At 36.1% G+C, this 26,202-nt stretch overlaps 1 protein-coding gene across 1 annotated transcript in view; it reads left to right on the plus strand.

Moving 5' to 3' along the window:
• MYOF (myoferlin) overlaps positions 1 to 26,202 on the plus strand; it is a 61,679-nt gene that overhangs the window by 1,487 nt on the left and 33,990 nt on the right. Inside the window, exons 2-17 of the mRNA XM_058028702.1 lie at positions 4,397 to 4,452; positions 5,330 to 5,421; positions 11,468 to 11,576; positions 12,776 to 12,860; positions 14,967 to 15,127; positions 15,610 to 15,738; positions 16,981 to 17,043; positions 17,155 to 17,205; positions 18,739 to 18,769; positions 19,210 to 19,325; positions 20,465 to 20,591; positions 21,054 to 21,157; positions 22,092 to 22,160; positions 22,281 to 22,324; positions 22,760 to 22,842; positions 25,007 to 25,045. Coding sequence (XP_057884685.1) covers positions 4,397 to 4,452; positions 5,330 to 5,421; positions 11,468 to 11,576; positions 12,776 to 12,860; positions 14,967 to 15,127; positions 15,610 to 15,738; positions 16,981 to 17,043; positions 17,155 to 17,205; positions 18,739 to 18,769; positions 19,210 to 19,325; positions 20,465 to 20,591; positions 21,054 to 21,157; positions 22,092 to 22,160; positions 22,281 to 22,324; positions 22,760 to 22,842; positions 25,007 to 25,045 — 1,359 coding nt within the window. The remainder of the gene's footprint in view (positions 1 to 4,396; positions 4,453 to 5,329; positions 5,422 to 11,467; positions 11,577 to 12,775; positions 12,861 to 14,966; positions 15,128 to 15,609; positions 15,739 to 16,980; positions 17,044 to 17,154; positions 17,206 to 18,738; positions 18,770 to 19,209; positions 19,326 to 20,464; positions 20,592 to 21,053; positions 21,158 to 22,091; positions 22,161 to 22,280; positions 22,325 to 22,759; positions 22,843 to 25,006; positions 25,046 to 26,202) is intronic.

Consider the following 26,202-nt stretch of genomic DNA (forward strand, 5'->3'; position numbering starts at 1 on the left):
TGCAAACTTCTGTGTGCTCTAATGCAGTTCACTTTTACCTAGTAAATAGAAAATACAGATTTTTTTTTCTTCGGTGCTTGATTTGTTTTTCAGTCCTTCAGTTATCCAAAGACAGGAATTGGACAACAGACATTAAAGGAATGAATTCAAATTTATGCTTTATGTACTAGAATTGGGATTTTAAATGTTCCCAAATATGCTTAACCAGTGCCAGCTTCATAATTATGACAGATTTTTAGTGGGATATTTAATTTCTCATTATTCTGCCACTTCTGTTTATGTGATTTTACTACATACCAACAGTCTGGTTTTTTGCTTCCTGTCCAGAGTGATTCAAGTGGGACAGAAAATATCAAGCTTTTACCAGCTATTAAGCAGCTCTGATTTAATTTGTAAGTGGAGTGCCTGCTACCCAGTGCAAGGACAGAGTCATATCTGAAATATCTTTGACTTCTAGCTGTTTATGTTTATAGATGGTTTTTTATATACACTGCTAGTTTCCCCCTCACCCTGTTGATGTGTGGAGATAGGAAACAAATCTTATTTTGGGAAGAGTATGTCAAAGGGCATTGATCTTTAACTTTAGTCCCTACCCAGTGTAAATCCTGGGGGACATAAAAAGCACATTTGGGAGTGCATATTCTAGACTGGGAAAAACTTAAGCATTAGCAGGACTATGGCCATGGTCCTGCAGGACATTTTAATGTTCTTGTTTGACTCTGGAGTATTCTTGGTGAGGTCTTAGTGAACAGTACTCATTGGCAGAAAATTGCTGTGCAAGTTGGCATTTCATTAGAACACTATTTGGTCAAATTTTGATTTACAGGGCCTTTGTTGATGTCAGGTTCAGTAAATTTAATCCTCCCATGGAAACACAGTCTTTCAGTCTCAGACCTTTACAGACATTCTGTGAAGAAAAAAATCATGATCCTGCAACTGTTAATATCAAAGGACTGCAAATGTTTTATATGTTAAGACATGTAAGTCAATATGGTTTCATCTATGAATAGAATAGATTTAATCCAATTTTTTTTAACTAAGCTGGCTACAGAATAGGCAGTTAATATAATTGTTACAGTGATATATATTAGCTGCATATTAGGAGGAAATAGGCAGCTGTTTTAGTTCTGATATAGCAGAGGAGTTTTGTGCAAGCATTTCCCTTTTTTTTTAAAACACATTTATGTCCAGTCCAATGGGATGGAACTTTTATTTACTTTAAGAAAAGCTCACAGTTCAAAGAGAACTACACCCTGAGAGTAAACGAGTATCGCTATCTGGAACTGGGTGCTGCTCTTGCAGAATTCTGAGTTTTTTACTCAACATGAGACAATTCATTGGTCAAATTACCATGAAAAACTGTTGCAATTTGCTAAACTGGCACTAAATGATAATGATTAAATCAGTATAATCATTTTGGTTTGTTAGATTCTTTCCTCACTGTGTAAAAATGAATTCAATTGCTTGTATGTGCAGTCAATGCTGGGATATTTAGTGCTTTGATCGTTTATTTTGGCTGCCTCATTCCACTTTATGCAGGGAAAACTGAGGTGAAATGGCATTTAATTTGATTAATCCAACTTGATTCAATCTGTGCTTAATCTAAGAGCTTTTCAACAGGACTGCAGGCCTGCAGTAGTTCAAAACTATTTTAGTTTATATTTCAGTGTGTGGAAGAAAATAGTTTAATAGAAAATAGTTAAACTGGATATAAATTTTCTGTTTTGCAGATAGTTAAATTATCTACATTTAATTTCAGGGTTTTGGAGGTCTGCCCATTTGGTCCTGCAGTTGCTGCCATCATGCAATCTTAATTCTCCTTTGACAAAAGTTTTATGGGATACCTAGTTAACAGAAATATGATACTGTCTTAAATCTTAGACTTAGGACTGTTGTAAAAGATAATGTTTGCTTCTGCTATTCCCCATCTGCTCATGTTGATTAAAATTGCTAGTTATAATAGAAAAAAAATTAAGATGGAAACATTAAATGTTTTGCTATTCTGTAATATTTTTAATGATGAACAGTTATTGTTTAAACAGCTCATCTTAATTTTTTTAGGACACTGAGCAATTAAATTCTTATTACAGTCTTTTCCACCCAAGAATATTAACTAACATGTTATATTGTAAGGTAGTATGGTGCCTCCATCAAGATTAAGTAAATAATGATTTCTTCTACAGTGCCACAGTTACTGTAGCTAGTTTTTAAAGAAACAAGTATAGCGTGTTTTATCTGTATCCCTTATAATTTCTTTTTTCATGGTAGGGTCACACAAGAAATGGTGACTGGTCCTATTGCACAATTTATCCTGATGTGGTTTAGTCTTGGTTGCTATAGCTGCAATCATTTCCAGCAGAGGAAAACAGCCTGAGGAGCTGAAACTTTTGTGAGCTCCTGGAATAACTGAGCAATCCACCTCACCCGCTGTGGCAACGGGGTTTTTGATTGGAAAAAGAAAGAGCTTTGCCAAGAGCTTAAAACAAATATCACCACCACCCAGTGCATTAAAATACCGATAAAAGTGTCATAAAAAGGAAGTCAGTAAAGAGACAGGAATATATGCAAAGTATTTCCTTGAGGAATGGGAGTGTTGTACTCTGACTAAAATTACAACTAAACCCCAAAGTAAGCTGTGCTTCCCAGTGTTTTTTCATCCAGCTTTCACAGAGATGCAGAACAGAAAAAGGTGCTTTTCTCAATGCAATCTAGAATATGCATATTAGTGGAAACATAAATCTTGCTTTTGTGAAAATGGATAATTCAGAGTGGAAAATTTAGCACCTTGTTAAGAGTTGTTCTGACTGTTGCTCGAACCAGAACTCACAGTTACATTTTAGGTTAGGCAGGGATCATAGGACTTTTATCCATTAGTTCCATCAGGATCAGGTCTGTAATTTACTATCCTTTTTACAAACAGCTGTAACTGTTCCTTTTTTTCACGGCAGTGAAAACATCTTTTCATCTCCCATCTTCTTGAGGGACTTGGAATATCCCTGCCCAACCCCAGTTATTCTGGGATCGCCAGTTTTGAAAATGCTTTGTCTCCTATTAGATAGCATAAAGTTGAATTTCTCTCACTAGTTTGGTAATTAGTGCTTTGTTCTGCAAAATGTCAGGCAGAACATGTCAAAATGTCAAAATGTATGGTATGTTATGAAAGCACTTTGTCCTACAATGTGAGTCAATATCCTGTATGAATTGTAGACAATTCCTGTTACATAAATGGGAGTCAGTTCTTGTAATTTGCAGCATGGGCTGATTTTTTCAGTACATCCCATTCTCATCCAATAAAAGGGCCACCACAGTCAGCAAGCCTGACCAGTGGGTATATGAACTTGCCCATTTAGCATATCTTTACTCTTGCTTCCCAGGCTAAGTACAGTCACAACTTCAAATACCAAAAATGCATTTATCTTTACTGGAGTCTTTAAAGACGTGGAGTATGTCTAAAGCTTGGACTTCTTGTGCTGGCTGAGCATTTTGGAGATCAGCAGCTGCTTTACACCCTGCACTTAAGTGTGCTTGTTTTCACTAATATATGCAATCTCTGTTTAAAGAGCTGTGTGTCTGTCTGTGCTCTTTTGTGCTTCTGAGTGTCAAAAGACTTGTCCTCCATTGGAGCTAAATATTGTAACTCAACAGGAAAAATAATGCCAAGCTATGTTTAATCCCATATTCTACATCCCTTATTCTCATGATTTGTAGCTTGCCCAACTGCAAATTTTACCATGAACTATAGAAAATTTGCAATTTTTGTAATTTTTAGGCTAATTTTTAGTTAAGTTCAGTGAAGTCCTATCTACATAACGTCTGGAAACCCCTTTTCAGGAAGGATTGCATTTCCTCTTACATACATGCATATTTCTTCTAATAATTGCTCTTTAAACCAGACAGTGCTGACATTGTAAGCATATCTCCTTAAGAACTTTTTTCCATGTGATTTTATTCCAGAGCTAAACATTCCAAAATATTTTGTAACTCAAATATGGTACATATATGGCACATTTTCTCTACTACTTTCAAAAGTAGTGCTTTACTGCTATCACTTAGAGGTTACTGTTTGGTTTGATATCTCCAAGTCTTTTAGTCTGTCTTTTTTCATCATTATTGAAGGTGAAGATAAGGGTCATAAAAGGTTGCAAAATCTAAATATTTATTTTACTTTTTGGAAATACAACTAGCTGTGGTTAAACAAAACAATACAAAGCCTCAACTACTAAAATTGCCCAGGGGACTTCTTGATTGTAAAACGTGCAACTTCTGGAAGAGGTAAAAACAATTGGAACATTTGGTTTTAAGTTCAAACCTTCTTTAGAAAAGTGAAAGGAAAAAATATTATTATTTTGTAGTGCTTTAGCAAAAACAATTAATCATGCTTTGTTTGTATTTGCAGATGAAAAAAAGAAAACAAAGAAAATTGAAAATGAACTCAATCCTGTTTGGAATGAGGTAATGTTTTTTAAAATAAATCCTTGGTCATTTCAAGACCATGCTTGTAAAGTCATTAAGTCAGTTTCAGCAGCTGAGCAGGTTGTTGGAAAGGGATCTGGTGCAATGTGTTCTGTCAAGGTGTTAGTAAATGCAGGTGAATGGATTCATCTTGCACCATATATTACAATTCATTAGCAATGTGTTAATGTAAAATTAGATTAATAACTGATGAGTTTTGGCCTGGTTTTGTTCCCACTTTCTTTCCATCAAAATGATACTCCGCCATTGTTTAGCCACGTGTATGGGAACGTAATGGGATCATTTATTACGTACCAGGAAAAACCATACAGAATTAAAAGGAATTATGTATTGAAAGTCCTCATGGTTTATTTGTAGGCCTAGTCTTATGTTGCATCTTCAGGAATATTTTTATTGGGGAAAATGTTTTCTTCAAATTGTTTTTTCACAAAGATAAATGAAAGTTAAAAATTTTTCTTACATTTTGTAATTAGAATTATAAGAAAAGGGAACACACAACTATTTGTTTAAATTCAATAGCAACTTAGTTCAGCCAATATTGGAGAGGAATGACAAGACAATATGTATGTTAATGTAAGGAAGTGGAACTGCAAAAGAAATGATGAGTCACAATTAAACAATTTAATTTTGCTATTGTTGCTAGTAATTAGCAAATCAAATACATGCTATGAGCTTTTTTTACTTTACTTTCACAGATGTAAGCTGGATTTGGTCTCCTCTCACTAAATACAAAATTTATTTCTGAATAATTTTATTGTATCTTTGTATCTGCTACTCTGCTGGTAATTTTTACATAACTTGTCATTATAATTTGGGTTTGGTCTTTTTTTGTTGTTTTTTTTTTTTTTTTGTTCAGATTGTTGAATTTGACTTGAAAGGAATTGCTCTGGATAATTCATCTTCCCTAACAATTATTGTGAAGGATTTTGAAACAATTGGACAAAACAAGTATGTTCCTTCTTTCCCTCTCCCTACCCTCCCCCACCCCAGTATTAAACACAACTTTCAATACTGAAGTACAGGGGGAAAATGGAACTGATAGCTGGTCTTTGCTGTGCTCTCTCTTTTCTGTCAATGCCAAGCAGTGTTCTCTGTTGCTATTCTGAAGGGAAGTATGATCATGTCATCTTTTCTTTTTTTCATGGCAGATTTCATGTCTCAGGCAAACATTCATGTTTACTCATAGTAGCCCAACTCCATTGTTAGCTTTTCTTTACTACTCTCTACCTCCTCCCAATATGTGGATCCTGGTTTTTACACTCTAAAGCTCTGTCATAAAACACTCTACAGCTCTGTCATAAAATCAGTGTGAATCAAGCCAGTGCCCTCAGGTCTCTCATTCTTGAGATTCCTGCATATCAGTTAGGCAGGAATATATTGCATGCCTCTGACTTTAGGGAGATCTCAAAAGTTGAGATAGGAAAGCTTATCAGTAGTCAGACTTTTGTAATGGACTTTATAATGCATCAAAAAAATAAAGTGATTATCTGAAGCACCTAAAATGTTTCACTCTGTACATGGGTTCAAAGTTAAGCAGTCATGTGGTTGGTTTTCTTCAAACTGTATTTTAAAATATCATCTAGACTCATATTTGTAACTCTTAACCCCCAGTTTGTGCAAATGCCTATTTTTGGGTTTATGCACAGAAAGTTGTTTGTACCAAAGCCAGAGTAGTACCTTCAAAGTAATGCTCTTTGCAAATAGATCCTCTATCACATCCACACATTTGCAATGTGTGATGAGTTTGGAAGGGATATTGGCAGGGAAACAGGATAAGGGGGTGAGAAGTGAGAAATACATGAGCAGGCATCCTGATTTTAACATGATAATAGGAAAGAGCATCTTGTAGTTATTTTAAAGACACAGAGCACTGTAACAACAGAAGAGATTTGATATTTATGAACATTCACATTTAGATGAAAGAGTACATGAAAGGAGGGAATGTGGAATAAGTTTCTCACCTACCAATTGCATGTATGCATAACCTGTATTTCTCTAGAATTACTGATTCTATTTCCTGATTTGGAGAGAGATTTAGGACTACCATATCAAAGACTTGCTGCTTTTTCATGGTATCCTCTTTTAATATTCAAGAAAAAGTCAATAGATACATGTCTGAAGTGCTGCAGCGTTTCAAAACAGTGCTCAGTGAAAGAGTGTGCAAATAACACGCCCATGGTTTATCTGCATGCTAGTTCAGGATTGGGAAGGTGGAGCACAGTGCCTATCTAAGGTCCTTACTATGGAGAGCTACTCTAATGACAGTTTAAGAAACCCAGTGTTTGCTTCTGACATTGACAAGTAGACCCATTAGCTTGGGAGCTGTGTTAGGTGTCTAAGCTAAGTGGGATTTGAGTTGAAATCAACAGTCTTCCCTTTAGAGATTCATGGGTTTATATATTTTATTTAAAAATCTAGATTTAATTTGGATTTAGTTTTTGAGTGTAAAGAGCGTGTCTAGGGGCCTCTGTTGCCCGAGAACAAGCAATGAGAAGAACCTACACACCTTTGGCTCTATTTTCTTTCCTCTGAAGGAAAATAAACAGTGAGGATTGCTGTTGTTGCATTCAAAGTAGTGACAACTTTTTCTCAAATGTTTTGCTACTGTCTGTCTATAGCCATAGGCAGAGCCCTGTGTTTCTCAGGCCAGCCTCCCTCTGTGCTGCTCACTCCCAGAGCTCCTGGCCAGCACACTCTGCTGGCCCATGCTCTTTAGTCCTGACTAGTTGCAGACACCTGCTCTGTTCCTATGCCCAAGAGGTGACTACAGAACCTGTGGAGCAACAGAGCAGAAGATTGCAGTATAAGACATGATTTTTTCCTGTTCCTAAAAGCTGATATAACTTTTCATCCAGTCTGTTTTTAAACATGCCTGGAGGAGGAGTACAGTGGATGTTATTCTGCTTTTGCACTGTGCCAAGGCACTGAACTCATTGCTTTGGCATGTTTCTGTAAATTAAGCCTGAAAGAACATTTGGATATCTTTCCATTTCTTTGTTTTCCAGGAGGGAAAATTTACTGCTTCATTTACAGGATCACTAAACTTTTGCAGATAGGTTAATGAGTGCTCTTCATGGAGAAAAGTCACAGTAATTGGAAAAGATAAATAAAGCAAACCACTGTATACAGAAAGAACATCATAGGAATAAACCAGAGGACTCATATGATTCATGCTTAGTTAGATTTTCTGGCATAAAGATGTTTGAAAAGAGAACACATCTGTTTTCTATTACATCTAATACTGTTAGTAGAAAGATTTCAAATTCTCAGAACACAAATCTTTCTGTAGTTAAAAAGTCCCAAAGACCTCACAGTAAAGTCAGTTGTCCCTGTGAAGTTAAGAGAATGAGCAGGGATTGAGTGTTTCCCCATGTCCTTTGTGTAGTTGGTAACCTAGTGAGACAGGAAAAACAGATTGGGCACACCCTTTGCTCTAACAGAAAAATGCAGCTACAAATGAGCACTGCAGCAAATTATTTAGTCATTACTAAGGGTTTCTCATAGTTAAATAATTTCCAGATTGTTTAAATCCTCCTACAGCTGTACCCTTTTGTGTGGATTCTTTTCCACATCAGTGTGACTGTACATAGTTGCAGGATTTCCTTGCATCCACTGTATGCAAGATCCAGACAGTTTAAGATTCAGTTCTGGGCTTTCCTTCCTTGTTCAAAACAAGGAAGAAAATTGTTTCTTTACTAAAGTTTGTTCTTGCAAAGAGTATTATCAAATAAGTAAAGATAAAAGAGAGGTTTTTCTTAATAAAAATAATTAAACATAGCAGGAATAACAGAGGGTGGGTGGGTGTTGGGTCTTGTAGCATAATTTGTAATGAAATACACACACTGAGAAAGAAAGCTTGAGTACAGTAATTGTAACTGTAGCGTAGAATCAAGTTGCTGATGAGAATAATATATATAAACCTCTGCCAAAATACCCTTAAAAATAAATGAAAATTATTTAAATTCTTGACTCTTTAGTAATTTAAGCCTTGGGGCTTCCAGTAGAAGTAGCATGCAAGCAGCTAGAGGACATGATAGGCTGAAGACTTTAGTATATATTGCTACCTTCAAACCAAGAGGAATAATAAAATGGTTGGTACTGTGAGTTAGTTCCTGATCCAGACATGGGTGTGGAGTTTCACTTCACTGGGTTATTTAGGCAGCTAACAGGAAGTGCTAACCACAGCACTAACGGATTAATTGGCTTTGGCACAAATGCAACTCAGTGTTTAGTAGTTGACCATCAGTAGTTCATTGATTTCATGCTTGTAAACTAGGTATTTTCCTTTGCTCACTGTGGGGAAGCTGTTGTAGGCCTGGTAAGGTTCAAAATCAGCTTCTGAGTAGGGATTTTGCAATTATTTTTTGTGTCATCTCCAGTGGTACACCAGAATGTTTGAACTGCTTGCAGAACAGGGGTTTTGCTTTACTCCTGCAAAGCTGGAAAAGTTTAAGAGATCAGACTGACTGGGCATTATACTTGTAGAAGTCTTAGGGTTGGCCAAAGAGGTACTGAAACATTTAAGAAACAGTACTAATTTGTTTTGGTCTTCTGCTAAAACAGCTGATGAACAAAAGGTCAAAGGATGCATTAAGCTATTCCAGTAGCAGAACCTTTCCCATTTGATGGTGTCAGAAGATTAGTGTGATCTGGAATTAAATGAACAAATGTTGATCTGCTCAGGCAAGAGGAAGAAAGCTGGAATAGGTCCAGCAAAGAACAGTGTCCTTTGATGATGAACAGCTGGTAGAAAGTCTTTCCAGCTGTGCTGGAAGGAAAGGAGTCCTTGTCCTCTTGTAAGTCATGGCTTCAGGTAGAGGTCACATGCAATCCTGACTGAAGGTGAAGTCTTAAGAGTTCAGAGTTGTGTACCCAACACAGTAGCCATGCAGAGAACTGGGATCTAGTTACCTGTCAGAGGGAAGTATAGGAGCAGACCTTGCAGCAAAGCACTAAACATCAATGAACTGCTGATGGACATGATCTCCCAACAGCTCCTGAGGTCTGATGTAGCTGACTTAGCCCAAAGATTAGAGACCTGAGAGAAGCATGTCAGAAAAAAAGGCTTTCTCTAAGAAAAGTGACAAAGATGAAACCTAAGGATGACTTTGAGGCATTCCTTGTTACTTTGAAATGTATTACTTCAGTCGTTGAGTAGCTTATGATCAAAACCAGACTGGACATAGTCATGGGAAACCTGTTCTAGCTGACTAAGCTTGAGCAGAGGCACTGGACTAGATGATCATGAGTGATTCCTTCCAACCTCATCAGTTCTGTGCTTCTGATGAGGGAGAGGTGTAACATCCCAAACCCAGGGAGCAGGACAACTTTTGGAAGGGCAGAATAGTGCCCAAAGCTTAAAATTTGGCTAAAGTCTATAAGTAGACTAAGAGAGTTTATAGTTTGAATATTAAATTTCTCAGTCTTGTTAGAGTGGAAAAAGACTGGAGACTGTTGTTGCCCAGCCTGCTAAAGGAGGGGAAAATGAAGGCATGTAGATAGAGGGGCAATGTATAGAGGCAGCTGGTTGCCAGCAAGAAGTCTGCGTAACTGATTCCCTCTTCAGTCTGCTGAAAGGGATTACTATTTTAAAAACAGTTACTAGGCATTCAAATGTGTGCAGTTATCATTTGTACAGGGCAGATGAAGATGTAGAAATGGAAATGTACAGTGCAAAATTTGAAAAGCACTACAGGTGAATGGCAATTCTTGAGTTAATGTCACCAGATGGGAGGGTGTGGTTGCTGAAACATTCATCCTGCTGATTTGAGATTACTTTGGGTGGCTTCTGAATTCTTTTGAAGTCACTCCATAAGCTCCAGTAAGCTTATATCAAATCAAAAGGTCAAGTCTATATAAATTTTCTACAAATGTGCATAGGAAAATACTTTCTCTTTTTTTCTCCTTCTATGGCACCTCAAAATATGTAAGTTTCTGCAGCTGAACAGAAGTTGTGATGTGTAAAATCCGGAAGGTTTATTTGGAGGAAATTAATATTTTATATATAGGTATCCTAATGTACTTTACAAAAAATTAATTTATGTTCTTGTAACACAGTATGCAAGAGTAGCTATAATAGTGTTCTTGCTCCATGTGAAAAAATACCCTTGCATCCTTAGCTGCTCCATGAAAAAGCTCTGTGACTTCAGGGGACCTCAGTTACATTCTTTGTGTACAGATCTTTTTTTTTTGCTTTGGCAGCAAAGCTAGTATTTTATTTGTGACACATGATCTTTGAAATATTTACAGGGTAAAATGATCTTGTGTTTTTTTAATTGAAAAAAAAAAAATCTCAGTTATTCCAGTAATCCACTTCAGTATGGGAGTAAACTGCTACTACATGCCATGGGAATGAAATACAGTGCCAGGTATCATGAGACCAGTACCACACTGAGAAATTTTGCCTAAAAGTAGTCTCTTGGGCTAAAAGTACATGCAATTTTCATCTTTCTGGGAGAGGGTGGGAGGGACAGATGCAGTCCCAAAGTAGGCAGAAGTAGACTCAGAAGAGTCCATCCATATCAGATCCTCTGAAACCTTCCTTTGGTAGACTGCTCTAGAACCATTAGAAACATTCTGAGAATTTAGAAGTGAGAAGATGAACCTATTCCAAAATGCAGAATTATGAGCAAGAAGATTAATTTTGTGGTTCTCTAGTAAGCACGTGGATTGCATTTGTTCTGTTTCACTGTTTTCATTAAAAGATGTAGTTGTGTCTGGTTTTGTGTCTGTTTTGTGTAGTACAACAGCTGTTGTACCCAGTTTATGTTCACTGAACAACACTAACACCAACATTTGAGTGTAATGAAACAGAAATAAAAAATTAGCAGTATGCAATCATTACATGGCATTTGCAATGGTCTTTTGTTGTGCTTTGAGTTTTCAAGTAATGGCTGGAGTTACTTTGTTGTCTAACAGATGCTAGCAAAAGAAAAATGGTAATCCCTGTTTGATATGTATTTGCGTTCTAACAATGATTTTTATTTAATTCCAGATTAATTGGCAGTGCATCCGTAGCACTGAAAGATCTTGTAGGTAACCAAAGCAGATCTTTTCCCTTCAAACTCATACCTCTGCTGAATGAAAGGGGACAAGAAACTGGAGTGAGTAACTTATATTTTCTTATTTTGCTGTATTCATGATCCAAATGCTCCAGCAACAGGGCTAATAACAATTTAATTCTTGGAAATGTCTAGCAAAAGCTCCAGACAGAGGAAATCTATAACCAGAGATAATTAAGTCTATACAATTTTGTTTTCTCTGTATATATTATATATTTGTATTTATGTGTTATAAATAATATGGACCACAGAGTATGCATGGAAATCAGCCTGATGTTGGAAAAGTGCATTTTCCAAGTACCTGATGGAGTTCCCACATGCACCTTTTTGCCATATGCTTTGTAACAGCTACCTGTGTCAAAGCACATGATCAAGTACATGTTCACTGCCAGCTCCCTTCAGAAAGTTACACAAGAACTTGCTGAACTTGATTTAGCACATGCTTAGATCTCAATGCTTATTAAGTTAGTTATTAATTAAGTAGGTTTGGAACCTGGGACCTTACTGTGTTTGTGCAGTGTAGCTGCTAAGGCACTTCATACTGCATTCTGGTGTACTCAGTCATGAGAGACTCAGCATAATTTCAGTCTCAGCAGCTGCAGTTTAAAATCATGATTAGTTGGTCACAAGGTTGGGCTTTTTTTGCTGACCCTCATGTTACTCTGGCAACTAGTAATAATAATGGTTAGTTCAATAATCCAAAACCACAGTCAAGCAGAAAAGGGACAATTCTATCATTAGAATGGAAAATGACGTACTGTTTTTCTTCCAGGATGCAGATTTGAACAAGCAATTAGAGAAGCCAGATAGGAAAATTTAGTTATGGTTCAGACTTGTTAAGTTGTTGATGAGATAGTGTTATTTCTCTACTGCCTTTGTTTTTCTGTCTGCAAAGTTAGGATATCACGTTGTCTGCCATGAATATTGTGGATCTAAAGCTAACATTTGTAGAACACCTTACATGCTTGTATTGTGACAGATTTTTCTAAATATAAACACAGCAACTCCATTTCTTAGATATTATTTTAGAACCTAGTCCATTAGCTGAATTTGTGTAATCTTTATTTTTTGCATGTGTATATAGCTTAATAATAGTTTATTAACTTACTAGTAGCTGAGACCTAAAAAAACTGTTGTGCCAATGAATAGTTAACTGTTCATGCACAGAGTTTGAACAACTTACTGCTTTTAATCAACTGTTGTGAATACTGTGGGCTACATAAAAAACCATTTCTCTATAGGCAACAATTGATTTGGTAGTAGGATACGAGCCACCAGCTGGACCTGCAAATCCAACTGATCCAGGAGGGACCAGTGCACAGGAAGGTATTTCATCCTTTTCTCAGAATGTTTTTGTTAAAAGCTCTAGGAGCTGTTTGAGGTAAGGCAAGAAGGTGATTCAGCAGCACTGTTCACCAGAAGAAAGCATGTCAAGACTGCTAGATAGATATTTCAAAGAAATTAAGGATGATTTAGAAGGTAAAAAAAAAAAATTGCCATTTCCTGACATAAAATGGATTTTAGTATGATTTTCTCTATTTGTTTAAAAACTTTTCTAAATGGCTTTTGTTTAGGGGAGAAAGATTTTTGAATGCTCAAGGAAACAGCAATTATCTGCTGCAATTCTAGGCCTAACCAAAAAGCAGAGATGTTCCATCTATTACTTTCAATGTCAGGGAGCTTGATGAAAAAATTTTCTTGATTCATTAAACCTCTTTCCCCTTGTAGAACAATTAAGTTTTGGAAGAAACTGTTTTATATTTGGTTGATATTTGACTAGGTGATGAAATACTATGATCAGTAGGAAATATTCTTTGGTCTCTCTGTATATCATATTGACCAGACTTCTCTCTGCTGAGAGAATTTTTGAGATCTGGTTTTCCAGACTCTTAAAAGAACTGTGAAATAACAAACTTTTGCAGTTGATTGGAAAATAATAAGCTTAATATCAAGGCTGTGTTTGTGAAGAAAGAAGGAAGTTTAATAAATGTTTAAGAAATGTAAATTTATTTTAGAGAAGTAAATCAGTTTGACCATTATTTGGTGATAGATAGTAACATAAGAAGGAAAAAATTGAAATCAGGAGTCTTCTGGAGGGAAATTTTGATTACACTGACTTCTCTCAGAGGCTGGTTTTGGAGAGCAAAAGGATAAGTAATATAAACACAAAAGTTATATGTTGAATTACTGCATTTCAAAGTAATTTTATAGAAATGTGGACTTGAAGGCTAAAAATTCACCTTTATGAGATTATTTGATAGCTTTTAAACTTTTTTCAATTATAACATACAGATAAAATTAAAAATGGCAGTTTTTTATCTAGTATCCAGAAACTGCATGGAAATAATTTCAGTGTGAATTATCAAACACACTTTAGTTAGTTATTGTAAACACCTATTTCCCATGAAATGAAATCAATTTCCCTGAGACAGCTACAGCTCCGTTTCAAGAATTAAAAATTAAGTGCTAGGGTAATCAGTTAGCTGCATGGATCCATTGAGGCAAATGCATTTTGAGAGATGTTAGAGAGATGGGTGTGGTCTTCTGCTTATAAAATACTTAGCATGTCAATATCTCTGGTTTTATACATCTCTTACAAGGACCATGAAGGACTTGATTATACAAAGTGATCATCAGCCTAATTTAATTTATAAAGTTAGAATACGTTCTGTTAATGCCAACCACCACAGACACAGTTCATTCTTCCTCTAAATTTTACCATAGTCACTGCCCAGTTAAGAAAAGCTGTAAACACAAGGAAGTGGCCACTTTTGTGGTCTAGATATTTATGGATCCTATTTTGCAATTCTGGAATCTCAGAGTATGATTCAGTATTATAATGTCATGTGGTTGCAGAACTGTCTTCCACAAAGGCATGCTGATTTCAGAGCTGTCAAAGATCCTTACTGAAAAACTTATTCCACACTTAAATGTTGTAGAGAAGGATTCAGTTTTATTTTGGATGGCAGACCCTAAATGTATTTGTGCATTCAAGATTCTGAACTAAAAACCAATGCTGTGCTATAGCCTAGTCTTGCTGCTGGGAAACAGCAAGATTCATTCAAAAGCAATGTTTATTCAGCTGGAATAAAATGAATCCCTTGTGGGGAATTGTGAACTAGTTGGATTACAGCTCAGCTTTGCTTGAATTGGTTGATTAAAAAAAATGTATGGGAATTGTATTAGACACTCTGCATCCAGACGAGAGACTGATCTAGAGTTAGTTTGGTTAGGATATGAGTTGTTCTTAAGCAGGCTAGAATGACTAGCTTTCAAAAGGAGTTGGAAGAATGTAGTTGGCAAAAACATTATTGATGTGAACTAATAATAGAATTTTACTGGAACTCTTGGATATCAAACTCTTGTTCCTGTAACTTCAACAGCATGTTCTGCTATTAATTTATTAATTGCACTGGTTTTTTGCTGTCTGAGATGGAGAAGATGATGGAGGTTACGAGGATGGGTTGGATGGTCCAGTTGGTGGTATCACCCCAGCAGTTCCAAGTGGCACAAAGGAAGCCCAGCTGGCTAAACGCATCACCAAAGGAAAGAAAACACGGAGAATCCTCTCTAACAAACCACAAGATTTTCAGGTATTAGATTTATTAAATATTGCATGGTCCCTTTTTCTGCTGAGTATAACAGGCTTTTACACAGCCTGAGCATAATTTAATGTCAGCTTATCTAATGCACCACAGAGATAATTAGCCTCTTAATTTGAAAGCCAGTATTTCAAAATTATTCCTCAGATGTTCCTGTTACTCAGAGGTCTGATTTTGTACAGTTCTTACTCAAATAGGGATGAGCCTTATTTGCTGTATAGTTGTACAGATTTCAAACTACTGTAGCAGCTCTAAAAATAAATGGTAAAGGCAAATGAAAAAACCCCAGTGAAATAATTAACTGCTACTTGTCTTGTAAAATTAATTACTGTCATAATTAAGCTTGCAAAGTCTGGTTTGAATCTGTCAGCTACTTCAGGTGTTGGCTAACATTAGTATAATAAGGAATTGTTGTGATCAGGATCACTGATAATATAGAGAATAAATCAGTACAAATATTTGATTTTTTTCAGATTCGTGTTAGAGTCATTGAAGGTCGTCAGTTGCCTGGGAATAACATAAAACCAGTAGTCAAAGTTCATGTTTGTGGTCAGACACACCGGACAAGAATCAAAAGAGGAAATAACCCATTTTTTGATGAAGTAAGTGGTGTAAGAACATGCTAGCTGAAGTGTTGAGGCTATCAAATGTTGAGAAGTAGTTAATACAATTTTCATTATGATCAATTAATACATTTTTAGTCATATTTATGGGTAATTATGGCTAACATGCATTATACCATTCCCAGTCCTTTTCTTTATGTATTCACATCACTAAACACATCTCTGCCACTGACAGTCTTAGCAGATAAAGCTAACTAGAAGGAAGTCAAACTTCATTTGAGACATATGGAATGTTTTCTTTGGTGCAGTTGGCCATGTGACAGAATGACTGAGTAGTTGTGTTCAGGTTATAAAAATCTCAGAAAAGTTAATTAGAAATCATTGTTGACCTCTGTGGTGTGTGCAGGTGAGTGCTCAGTGCAATGCCATAGGACTGCCACAGAATCTGGAGATGTCACTGCCTTGCTACCTGTGTTTTGTAAAAGCACCACTAGATTTCTCTCTCTAGGCAGGGGGTCTGTGCATCAAACACACTGAAATACAGGAGAGAATTCAAAACCAGCTAAGGGACACAAGAACGATCCCACAGCTGAAAGATTAAAGTTGCAAACCTGAAGTGTAATAGAGAAAATGCCGAGGATGACTCTCATTATCTGGGCATGTGCGGAAAATTCAGAAGATTTTGGAATTGCATGGCAAGCATGTTTAACATACACAAGCAAGACCAAGGAATTTATAAAACTTTAAAATTTGAACTAAGCTGTGGGTAGCAGTCAAAATTTATGAAGCCGTGGAAAAAATAGGAATGGCAGAAAGTTGTTTGCACCTTATATTGGCAGTTTCAATATCCATAGTAGTCTAAAACTGGAATACAAATCACTATCACCACTAACCCTAACAAGGCCCCTTTGACAACTACAACAGTGATGGTTAGACCAGGATTTAATGTTCTAGCAAATGAACTTCATAGTTTCTGAAGTTGCTCGCCTGAGAAAAATATGAAGTGCAGAGCAAGGAGCAAAGGGCAGTGCTGGAAGTTTGCAGCACAGTTATGCTGACAGTGTTTGCTCAAATGGAAGTTGTACTGAGTTAATTTACTGAATTCACTTTTTCATTCCGCACTAAGTTACCACATAATATGTCCAGCAAGAAGGTGGGGTGAAAGTACTGTATCAGGTATGCTTCACATGCCTCTTAAAATAATGTATTTGCATTTTATGTTCAAGAAATTATGTGTTTATCACTTAAGACAGGGTTTTTTGCTTGTTTTTACCTTGACAGATATTTTTCTACAATGTCCACATGACTCCTTTAGAGCTGCTCGATGAAACCGTTAGCATTCGGGTAAGAAAAACCAGTGCATATTCACAAGGCTGCTGCGTACCTGTAGCATCCTCTGGCCATTTCCCAGCTTGTTTAGGAACATTCCTGTTTCATGCTCCTCTGTCTTTTTAGGTGTATGATTCTCACTCTCTACGAGCAGACTGTCTGATGGGTGAATTTAAGGTGGGTATGAAGAAAGCTCCATATCGGGACTAAGTGAAATAAAATGGGAGAAAATTTTTAAGTACGGGTTTTAAATGTTTACATTTATACTTCTTTTTCGTGGGGTCAAAGAATTACCTGATGATGTCTTGCTACTCAAGCTAGAGACCATTTGCCCAAAGCACTAGTAAGCAGGTTTTTTTAATTGAGTAGAGGAGTATTGTTAAAAATTTTTGTGTGATTTATATACCAAGTTCTCCAATTTACATCCAGGCAACTTTTTCTTCTTTTGTGGTCAGGTGATTATTTGATGTGAGGAAGGGTTTGAAGAGATAATTTTATTAGGTAGCTAATAGGCAGAATAGTGGTATGTATGGTGGCATAAAGACACACATTCTCAAATAATGTGGAGAGGTCTTCCCTTGGTCAGAAGTTAAGCAAAAACAGGGGTGGAAAATTCATTTAGTTAAAGTCATTTCTATGGTTCTGATGATATTAGTGAGATGGTCTTCATTTGGATTTGTTATTGTCAGCTCTGGAAGTAGACATCTGCCTGCCAAGAATTCCCATGTAATGCAATTCCCATGTAATTCCCTTGTAATGGCTGCTGGGATCAGCTCTTACAACACTTTCAGTACTGGCTGTCTCTTCTGCTTGCTTATTTGGTACTGCATAATTCAAGAGGTCTCTAGACCAGCTTTTTGCAAAAATATGCGAAGAGGGAAGAGTGCTCTTTTGGAAATGAAACACTTTGTGCCACAAACCTGATTGCTTTTTGCTTCTCACTGCTTATTTTCTGTGTGATTTCTAGTGATTGAGTCAGTGGTGTATTGCTGTGTGGAAGATTGATTATTCACTAAGCAGGTGACAGCACGTCACTCAGCTGCTCTCTGTTCCTGCAGGCACACATTCCAAGAGGAAACCACAAGGGTAATTCTGTCTAGAAAATCACCCTTTCAGATTTCACCTGCAAGGAATACTGGCCCCAACTGCATGAGCAAACATACTTACATTCCTGAACATGTTTAAAATCTGATCCAATGAATGAGGCAATCTCGTCCAGATTTGACACACTGGGGAGAGAAATGGTCATAATTCTTAATAAAGAAAAGGAAATTATTCATTAAAAAAAAAAATTCACTTCTGGAACTGAAGGATGAAATGTTGAGCAGGAAGAAAGAACAAAAGTGTTCTGATAAGCCTGTCTGAACATAAAATAATGAATGAGGGTAGGGAATCCAAGAAGCAGTAAGCCAGCCCCATCTTGTGTCTCTGGTAAATGAAAAAGCTGGGGATCCAAGAAAATAAGAAAATAACCACACATATTATCTTTTCTTGCATTTTCTTCTTGGCTGCTCTATCCCTTTGAAATCTCTCATTTTTCAGGGTAAGACATTTTCTCTTTCTCCTCCTAGTATTATTCTATGTAAACTGTCTTGTGTTTGTGACAAGAGAACAATGTAGTACTGCCCATGAAAAACATGGGGGAAGTTGCCCCACCATTTTTCTGTTTTGGTATTTCTTCAGAGATAATGCCTTTGATCTTTATTTCAGATTGACATTGGCTATGTTTATGATGAGCCTGGTAAGTAATGGTTTCTTCAGAACTTCTTTCCTTGAAACTACAAGTTGAAACATTTCATTGAATTTCTAAAGTAAGAGAAGAAACTTAATGTAAAGTTATTTAAGTTTGCTGCTTTAAGTATTAACTTCCAAATATCCAACAATATATAACTCTTTTTAGTGAATTCACAATGAAGTAGAAGCCCCTTTTTTTCAAAGACCTAAAATTTGAAAAATGCAACATTTGATAACTATCCCTGAACTAGTATGCCAAAATAGTTTGACACCAGATTTCTTGTTTTGGATGACTCTATTGAAACCTGTCTGGGACAGGATTTTTTGTTAAATAATTAGTGCAATTTAGGATAAAGCATACTTTTGAAATAGCTCACAGCTTATATGATGTCTGCCATTTTGTAATGGGCATTACTGGGGACAGTGGTGATGTTTGTTTTCTTTCAGGCCATGCAGTCATGAGAAAATGGCTTTTGCTGAGTGATCCTGAAGATACAAATTCAGGAGCCAAAGGCTATATGAAAGTCAGCATGTTTGTCCTGGGAACTGGAGATGAGCCGCCAGTAAGTTGAATTTAAATGTTTTTCTTCCACTCTCCATCCCACAGGTACTTATTTATGTCCCCCCAACATTGTTTTACTACTGTATAATTTGCTCTGTGAGCAGTACTTAGAAGACAGAATCTACTGGTGGTTTCATCCTGTTCTAAGTGGCTAACTCAAAGCCTGTTTGGTTATTCTGCTCAGTTAAGCAATCTCCACCATTTATGGATGCTCCTTCACGTACTGGCAGCAGAGATGTGTTAGCCTGGCTTTGCATGCAAGCTGATGTGTAACTCTCCTTAGCTTAGCTAAGCAGGCAGAGCCACTGATACCAGTTCCAGGACTAAGTCAGGGATGTCTCCACTACTACAAAACATAGACAAGCCCATAGAGAAACCAGAGTACTACCCAAATTTCCTGGTGAAGATCAGACCCTTCAGTAATTACAAGTCAGGCACAGGTAATTTGATGCAGATGAAAGCAGCAGGTAGTTTAAATAATCCAATCCTTCCTGTCAGCTGTTCTGTCAAGGTGAAAACAGGTGATTTTTTCTTGTAATGCTTTTCTTACCAGACCATTGCCTGTATTTTTGCTTTTCTTCCTGCCTGATATTTTTGCATACTGTTCTCCTTAGCTGAATATAATGTGGTTCCCAGAACCATGGCAGATTGCATTTTAGTTTCATATTAACTGTTCCTCTCTGCTGTTCTCACACTTCTTGAAATCACAAGGAGATGTCTAGTTGTTTGTGGTGTGTTTATTTTTAAGTGAGGAAGCAGTAAGTTCTATCAGACTTGTAAGCTAAGTTATATCAGACTTGTAAGCTTTTCCTGATTGTAATAAATGCCTTCTCATGAGATGAATATGAAATTTGCATGAAGTTGGCATTTTACATGTGCCAAAGTCATCTTTGTCTGATGATGGTGATTTTGAAAGTGTGATTACAGTGGGCTCCTGCAATTGGGTACTTTAGAGATAAAACTGAAAGTAAAATAGTTTAGCTGGAATTAAATTTTTGTGGCTTGATGATTTGGTACAGTCTCATTCTTCATCATGAAACTGACACCAGTCTTTAGCTAATCAACAGTTTAGCTAATTACCTTCATTCTAATTCTCTACATTGCCTTGTCTTTTTTGTCTACAACTGTATCCCCCAACAGGTTGAAAAAAGGGAGAGAGATAATGAAAGTGATGATGTGGAGAGCAATCTTTTATTACCTGCTGGGACTGCACTTCGATGGGTCACTTTCCTTCTCAAAATCTACAGGGCTGAGGACATTCCACAAAGTATGCAGCTTCTCCCTACTTGTCCATTGGTGTTTGAACTCTGTTAGAAATAGTTATTTGTGCTAGCTGCTCAGAATAGAATATAGGTGACTTTTTATCCCTTGCTAGCATGTTTTCTCCCCTATATCTGTGCCAAATAGCAGTGTCTTCAAATACATGTATAATGTTTTTCAAATACAGTGATGCCTTTAAATTCAGGAGCACATCAGCACTACATATGATGTTTGAAAAATCTATATTCTTAAAATTGCTCCTAAGCCAAAATTCTCAGTTTTTACCTGCAACACTTCTGAATTTTTCTTATCAGGCTAGACTTTATTCTTCCTAGATCTGTGAGCTGGTTGATTTTGGTAAGATTGCAATGGGCAATTTATTATTTAGGAATAATAATAGTAATAATAATAAAATAAAAATAGTAATAATAAAACAACTACCTTAATTTAATTTTTGACACTTCTCCAGTGGATGATGCTTTTGCACAAACTGTCAAGGAATTATTTGGAGGAGAAGCAGACAAGAAAAACCTGGTAGATCCATTTGTAGAAGTTTCTTTTGCTGGAAAAAAGGTAATTTAGTAAATATCTGTACCTTTGTATTCTAATTGTAGCCCTGAGAAGAGATTTCATAAGCCAACATGAGTTTTTAATTTTACTGTAACTATGGAAATAAAAAAATGAAAAAATAAAGTTCAAGAAAAGATAGCAAAAAAATAAAGTTCAAGGTACAATAGAAAGGGTGTAAAACTGATGACTAATGAAAGGAATGTATGACTAAAGGCTAGAACTGGCATATGCTAGATTGCTTGCCTGCCAGTTGTTCCTGATTGCTTTTAGTACTTGGTGATACAGATCTTTCTGCACAGATTAACTGCATTTGTACATTTAAATAATGATGTGTTCCTTAGAATGCCAAATTTGATCTGGAACACAATTGCACAACATATATTCATTGCTAGTAATTTTTTTGTCAGTCATTTAATATGCTGCATAGTCAGGTTACCACACCCAGTAGTGTAAAAGATCTTAAGAAGACATGACCAGCAAATAATGCAGCCTCTCCCCTATGATATATTCTTCATCTACCCTAAAATCTGCATAAAGAAAGCTGGAATCAAGTAATTCCTTCATCTCATTTCTCTGCAGTGGTAAAAGCAGAATAAATTGTGGTTTGTGGAATTAACAAGCTTTAATAATTTCATTTATTTGTCACTAGTGAAAAAAACCAGGATAACCTAAATCTCATATTTAAACACTGTTTCAATAGTTTCTTTTCCTCTGAAAGTCATTAATGCTGCATATGCAGATTACTCTAACTGCACTTACCAGTGGAAAACTCATTGAGCATCAATGGCTCATTGCAGCTTTAATCCAGGATTCACTTACTACTACCCCTAATTTTTCCAATCAGATGATGATGTGTGCTAAATCATAGCTAGTATACTTTTTTTTCTGTTTTATCTTTGATGTTGCTCTGTTGTATATTTGATTTCATTTTTGGCAGGTTTGCACAAACATCATTGAGAAAAATGCTAATCCAGAATGGAATCAAATTATTTATCTTCAAATCAAGGTCAGTTTTTTTATCCTTGTTTCTGCAGTAACCAGCCTTTTCTTGGAACTTAAGGCATTGCCATTGCAGAGGTGAAAAAAAGTAATGAGATTTTTTACTTTCATTGCTTTTTTATTTCAGTTTCCCTCAATGTGTGAGAAAATAAAACTTTCAATTGTTGACTGGTGAGTTATGACTTTTAATCAAATTACTTAAAAAGCTAAATAATAATAAGCAAAGAATAAGAAAATATGAAAAGAAGATAATGAGAAAAGTCTGGTTCTATAGATGTCAGGTATTTTTACAATGCATGAGAGTATTTAAGCAAGTGTTTAAGTACCTTTATGGTTTCTTTATCAGAGATCTGATTAGTGTAACATGAGATTATTTTTAATTGTATGCAGTGAGAACTGAGCACTGTCACTGTTTAATGATAGTGGAAAAGTCAGGTGACTTATTCATGGATTACAGCCCACTTTTGTAACTTGTCATTACTGGTTTTGTTAGTAATATTGAAGCATTTCAGGCCATAGAAAATGTACGTACCAGTAGCTTGCCCCTGGGTGTGATGACTAGCATTATATTTAAATAAAAATTTTCTCTTTTTTCCTTTTTTGTAGGGATCGACTTACAAAAAATGATGTAGTTGGAACAACATATTTAAGTCTCTCAAAAATTGCTTCTTCTGGAGGAGAGGTTGAAGGTAATTGCTTAAGCAGTGTGTAACACACAATCTTCTCTTGGGTTACACAGAATGGCAGAGATCAGTGTTCTAAGAAAGTATATATTTATCTATAGTTTCTCAGTTCCCTGGCAACAGGATTGTCTATTCCTTTTGAAATATTCCAAACAATGCTCCTAGAAAACATTCTATGGGACTTTAAAAAGTAAACTATTAAAATTTTCATGACTGAACCACATCATGATGGAAATAGCAATAATTCAAGATTTGGTTTTCCACTATATATATATATGCTAATGAATTGAGTAAATTTGCCAGGATTTTCCCAAATTCAGAAAATTATGTGATATCACAATCTACCATGTGTAAGATATGCAGATTTACTTAGATGCTTAATAAGATACTTAATTTCAAGACAATCTGGAGTCACTGCTTCAGAACCATTTCTTCTTTGGACACTGGTAAACAAGACTCCTTTTGCTACTTCATAAGAGTCTCTGTTCTATCTCTGAGAAGAGAACCTAAAAGCTGTGGAGTGCTCCTGAGTAGTTATCCTAAAGGAACTATCTAGAACCACATACTCATTTCCTGGACACCACTGGGCTGCTTGCAGATGCTGGGATACCTGGGTCAGTCTCTGCTCTGATCAGAGAAGCAGGCACTGCATCTCATTGCACAAGTGCTCTGTATTCCTATTTTGTAACTCTGATTTTGATTTCACTGCTATGATTGCAGACAACTGATCTATATACTTCAATCAATAGAGATGTCTGGATATGTAATTTCATACAGCTAAAACCCAAAACTGTTTAACTGCAAGAAAACAAGTTAGACAAGATATGAGGTGGCTAAAATATTGTTCCCATTGGGAAATAGCTTTGTAATAAAACTCTTCTTTAAAATATTATAAGAAATACTTTTTCTGCCAATATTTTGGAAAATATCCGAAAAAATCCAGTTACATTTATGTTCTAATATAATCTTGTGATTATTGATAATTTCTTTGTGATCTATATCTGTAATCACCTCTTTTTATAACAAGATCCTTCATGCAATTGGGCCAGCTCCTACACTAGGATTCTGTGTTAACTTGCCAGAAAAATTGTTTTATCTTTTTAGTGAACATAGCTTGGCATATTAGTTATCCAAACAGCATTGTAAAGCTCAAGGTTAAACAGGCTTAGCATGAATTTATCTGACTGTCTACATTAGTTTGAAGGACACTGTCTCAAAACCATTTTCAGCATTGTCACAATAAGAATCTAAATTACTTATTTTTTCTGTTGTATTTATAAAATCTCTATGATATGTACTTGTCTGAGACCAATTTGTCTTTAAGCTGGTAGCTGTATCAGGTGTTTAGAAACAAAGTTAGTGGCTCCAATCCTATGCTGACGTGAGGCAAGACTTGGATGGAATTGTATTTTCAGTCACATAAAAGCTTATGAAGTAGTCCTCTTAGAAGGACTGCTGTTGAAGTAAGACTTCATGCAAATATTCTTTTTATATATCCTGTGCACAGCCAGAAGCAGAAGAAAAAGGCATTGGGAAAGCCAAGAGAGAGGGGTTGGGCTCTTGGGGAGAATTCAGCTCTGGAGAGATCCCTTGTACTCCCCTATGAGTGTGTATCCTGAGCTGCAGCTGAGTCACAGAGCATTTATCAAACCCAGACACTCAGTCACTGGGAGATTAGTTTGGTTTCTCTCTCTGCTCAGGTACTGGCTGTTGGAACAGCCATTTCTATTGTCTTTTTTTTAGTGCTGTGCCTGAAGCCTGTTCTGGCTTCTAAAGGATTGTGAAACTGAGCTAGTCTATAGTCCTCAGTAAATGTAAATATACCCTAAGGGGCCCTGATATGTAGCGGGGTTTTAAAATGTCCTTAAGATTTTTAAAGTAGTTTAAAAAATAAATCTATATTTTGTGTGGAGGAGAATTGTACAAAGCTGAAAATAAGCACTAAAACAAGCTATTTTGTCAGATATATGCTGGCTTTTTGCCCTTTGGAATTTATACAGGAGTAATACCTTCATGTATTAACCAGAAGCAAAATTCTAGCCCATATGAAATTTATTTTGTCTCAGGCTTTCAAGTTTATTTTTAATGGAGATTGCATTGTGGTGTGTGTGTTTTTTTTTTAAATGCTATTATCATTCGTCATGTAACTAATTCTCTTTTCATAATATAGATTTTTCATCTTCGGGAACAGGGGCTTCATCATATGAAGGTTTATCTCTTCACCTGTTACTGATTTTGTGTTCCATTGCCCAAACTGAAGAGTATTGCCTAAGATAGTCCATCAGCTTAAAAATATTTTTAATAATTCTTTGTCTAAAAGATTTCACCATTGTGATTAAAGATTATCAAACATAACTGACTCTATAAACCAGTTTTGGCACTGGAATTGGTTTGAAAATATTTCTGTTTGGCTGGTGCTTCAAGCTGTGTGTTAGAGATGAGCATGTAGTTGCTTCAATTACAGAGTGCTTAGTCTAACAATGGCTGGAAATTTTTAACTTAGCTCTGAGATCACGGGTATATTTGCAACTGCAGAGCCCTGCAGAAGTAAATAACTGCGTTAAATAATTAGTGTCTGTTTTGCTTATGCTTAACAAGCTATATAAACAAACTAATAAAATCTGATTCTGTTACTACCTGGAGAGGTGACATTTTCCAGGTGGACATCCAGGTTTGAAAGAATTTCTGGTAAATACTTAAGTAGTGAGAAAGAAATACAAGTGGGGTGCAGTTGAAAGGTAATCCACATTCATCCACATGGTACTTCATTTACTATCCTCCTTTCTTAAAAAAGTAACATTAAGTTAGAGGCTGAAATAATTTCTCAGAGTCACTTTCTATTATACATGATCATTAGCCTTCTAAAAGTAAACAACTGAATCTTAAATTTTAAAAAATAGAAAATAAATTATTTTTATTCCAGATTTGGCAGTTTTTTTGTTGTCTATATGTTTTTAAATTTATATTCTATTTAATTTATTGGCATCAGTAAGTAGTGAATTTAACACATATCTGTATCTTAAACCTAGTCATACTGAGGTGTGATGTGAGCAGTTCAGCCTTAGAATTTTTTTTTAATTGGACATTATTCAAATGATTTTTTTCATTCAATTTTTGAACTGTTTCTGATTCAGAGGTAAGGGTGTGAAAATAGCCAAATGCAAAATAGAGAACTGCAAATCTTTATTTTATATTGTGCAGGTTATAGGTGACTTTGTTGACAGGAAATGACATCAAGACATCACATCCACTTTACAATCCACTCGTGTCACTCAGTAGTGGCATGGCCACACGAGGCACAACCCTTTACTGTCACTGTCCTACCTCAGCCTTCTTTTCCTGTGAGAAATAAGTGCATCCCTCTCT

Source organism: Melospiza georgiana, chromosome 8 (assembly GCF_028018845.1).
Source record: "Melospiza georgiana isolate bMelGeo1 chromosome 8, bMelGeo1.pri, whole genome shotgun sequence".
Taxonomy (NCBI): domain Eukaryota; kingdom Metazoa; phylum Chordata; class Aves; order Passeriformes; family Passerellidae; genus Melospiza; species Melospiza georgiana.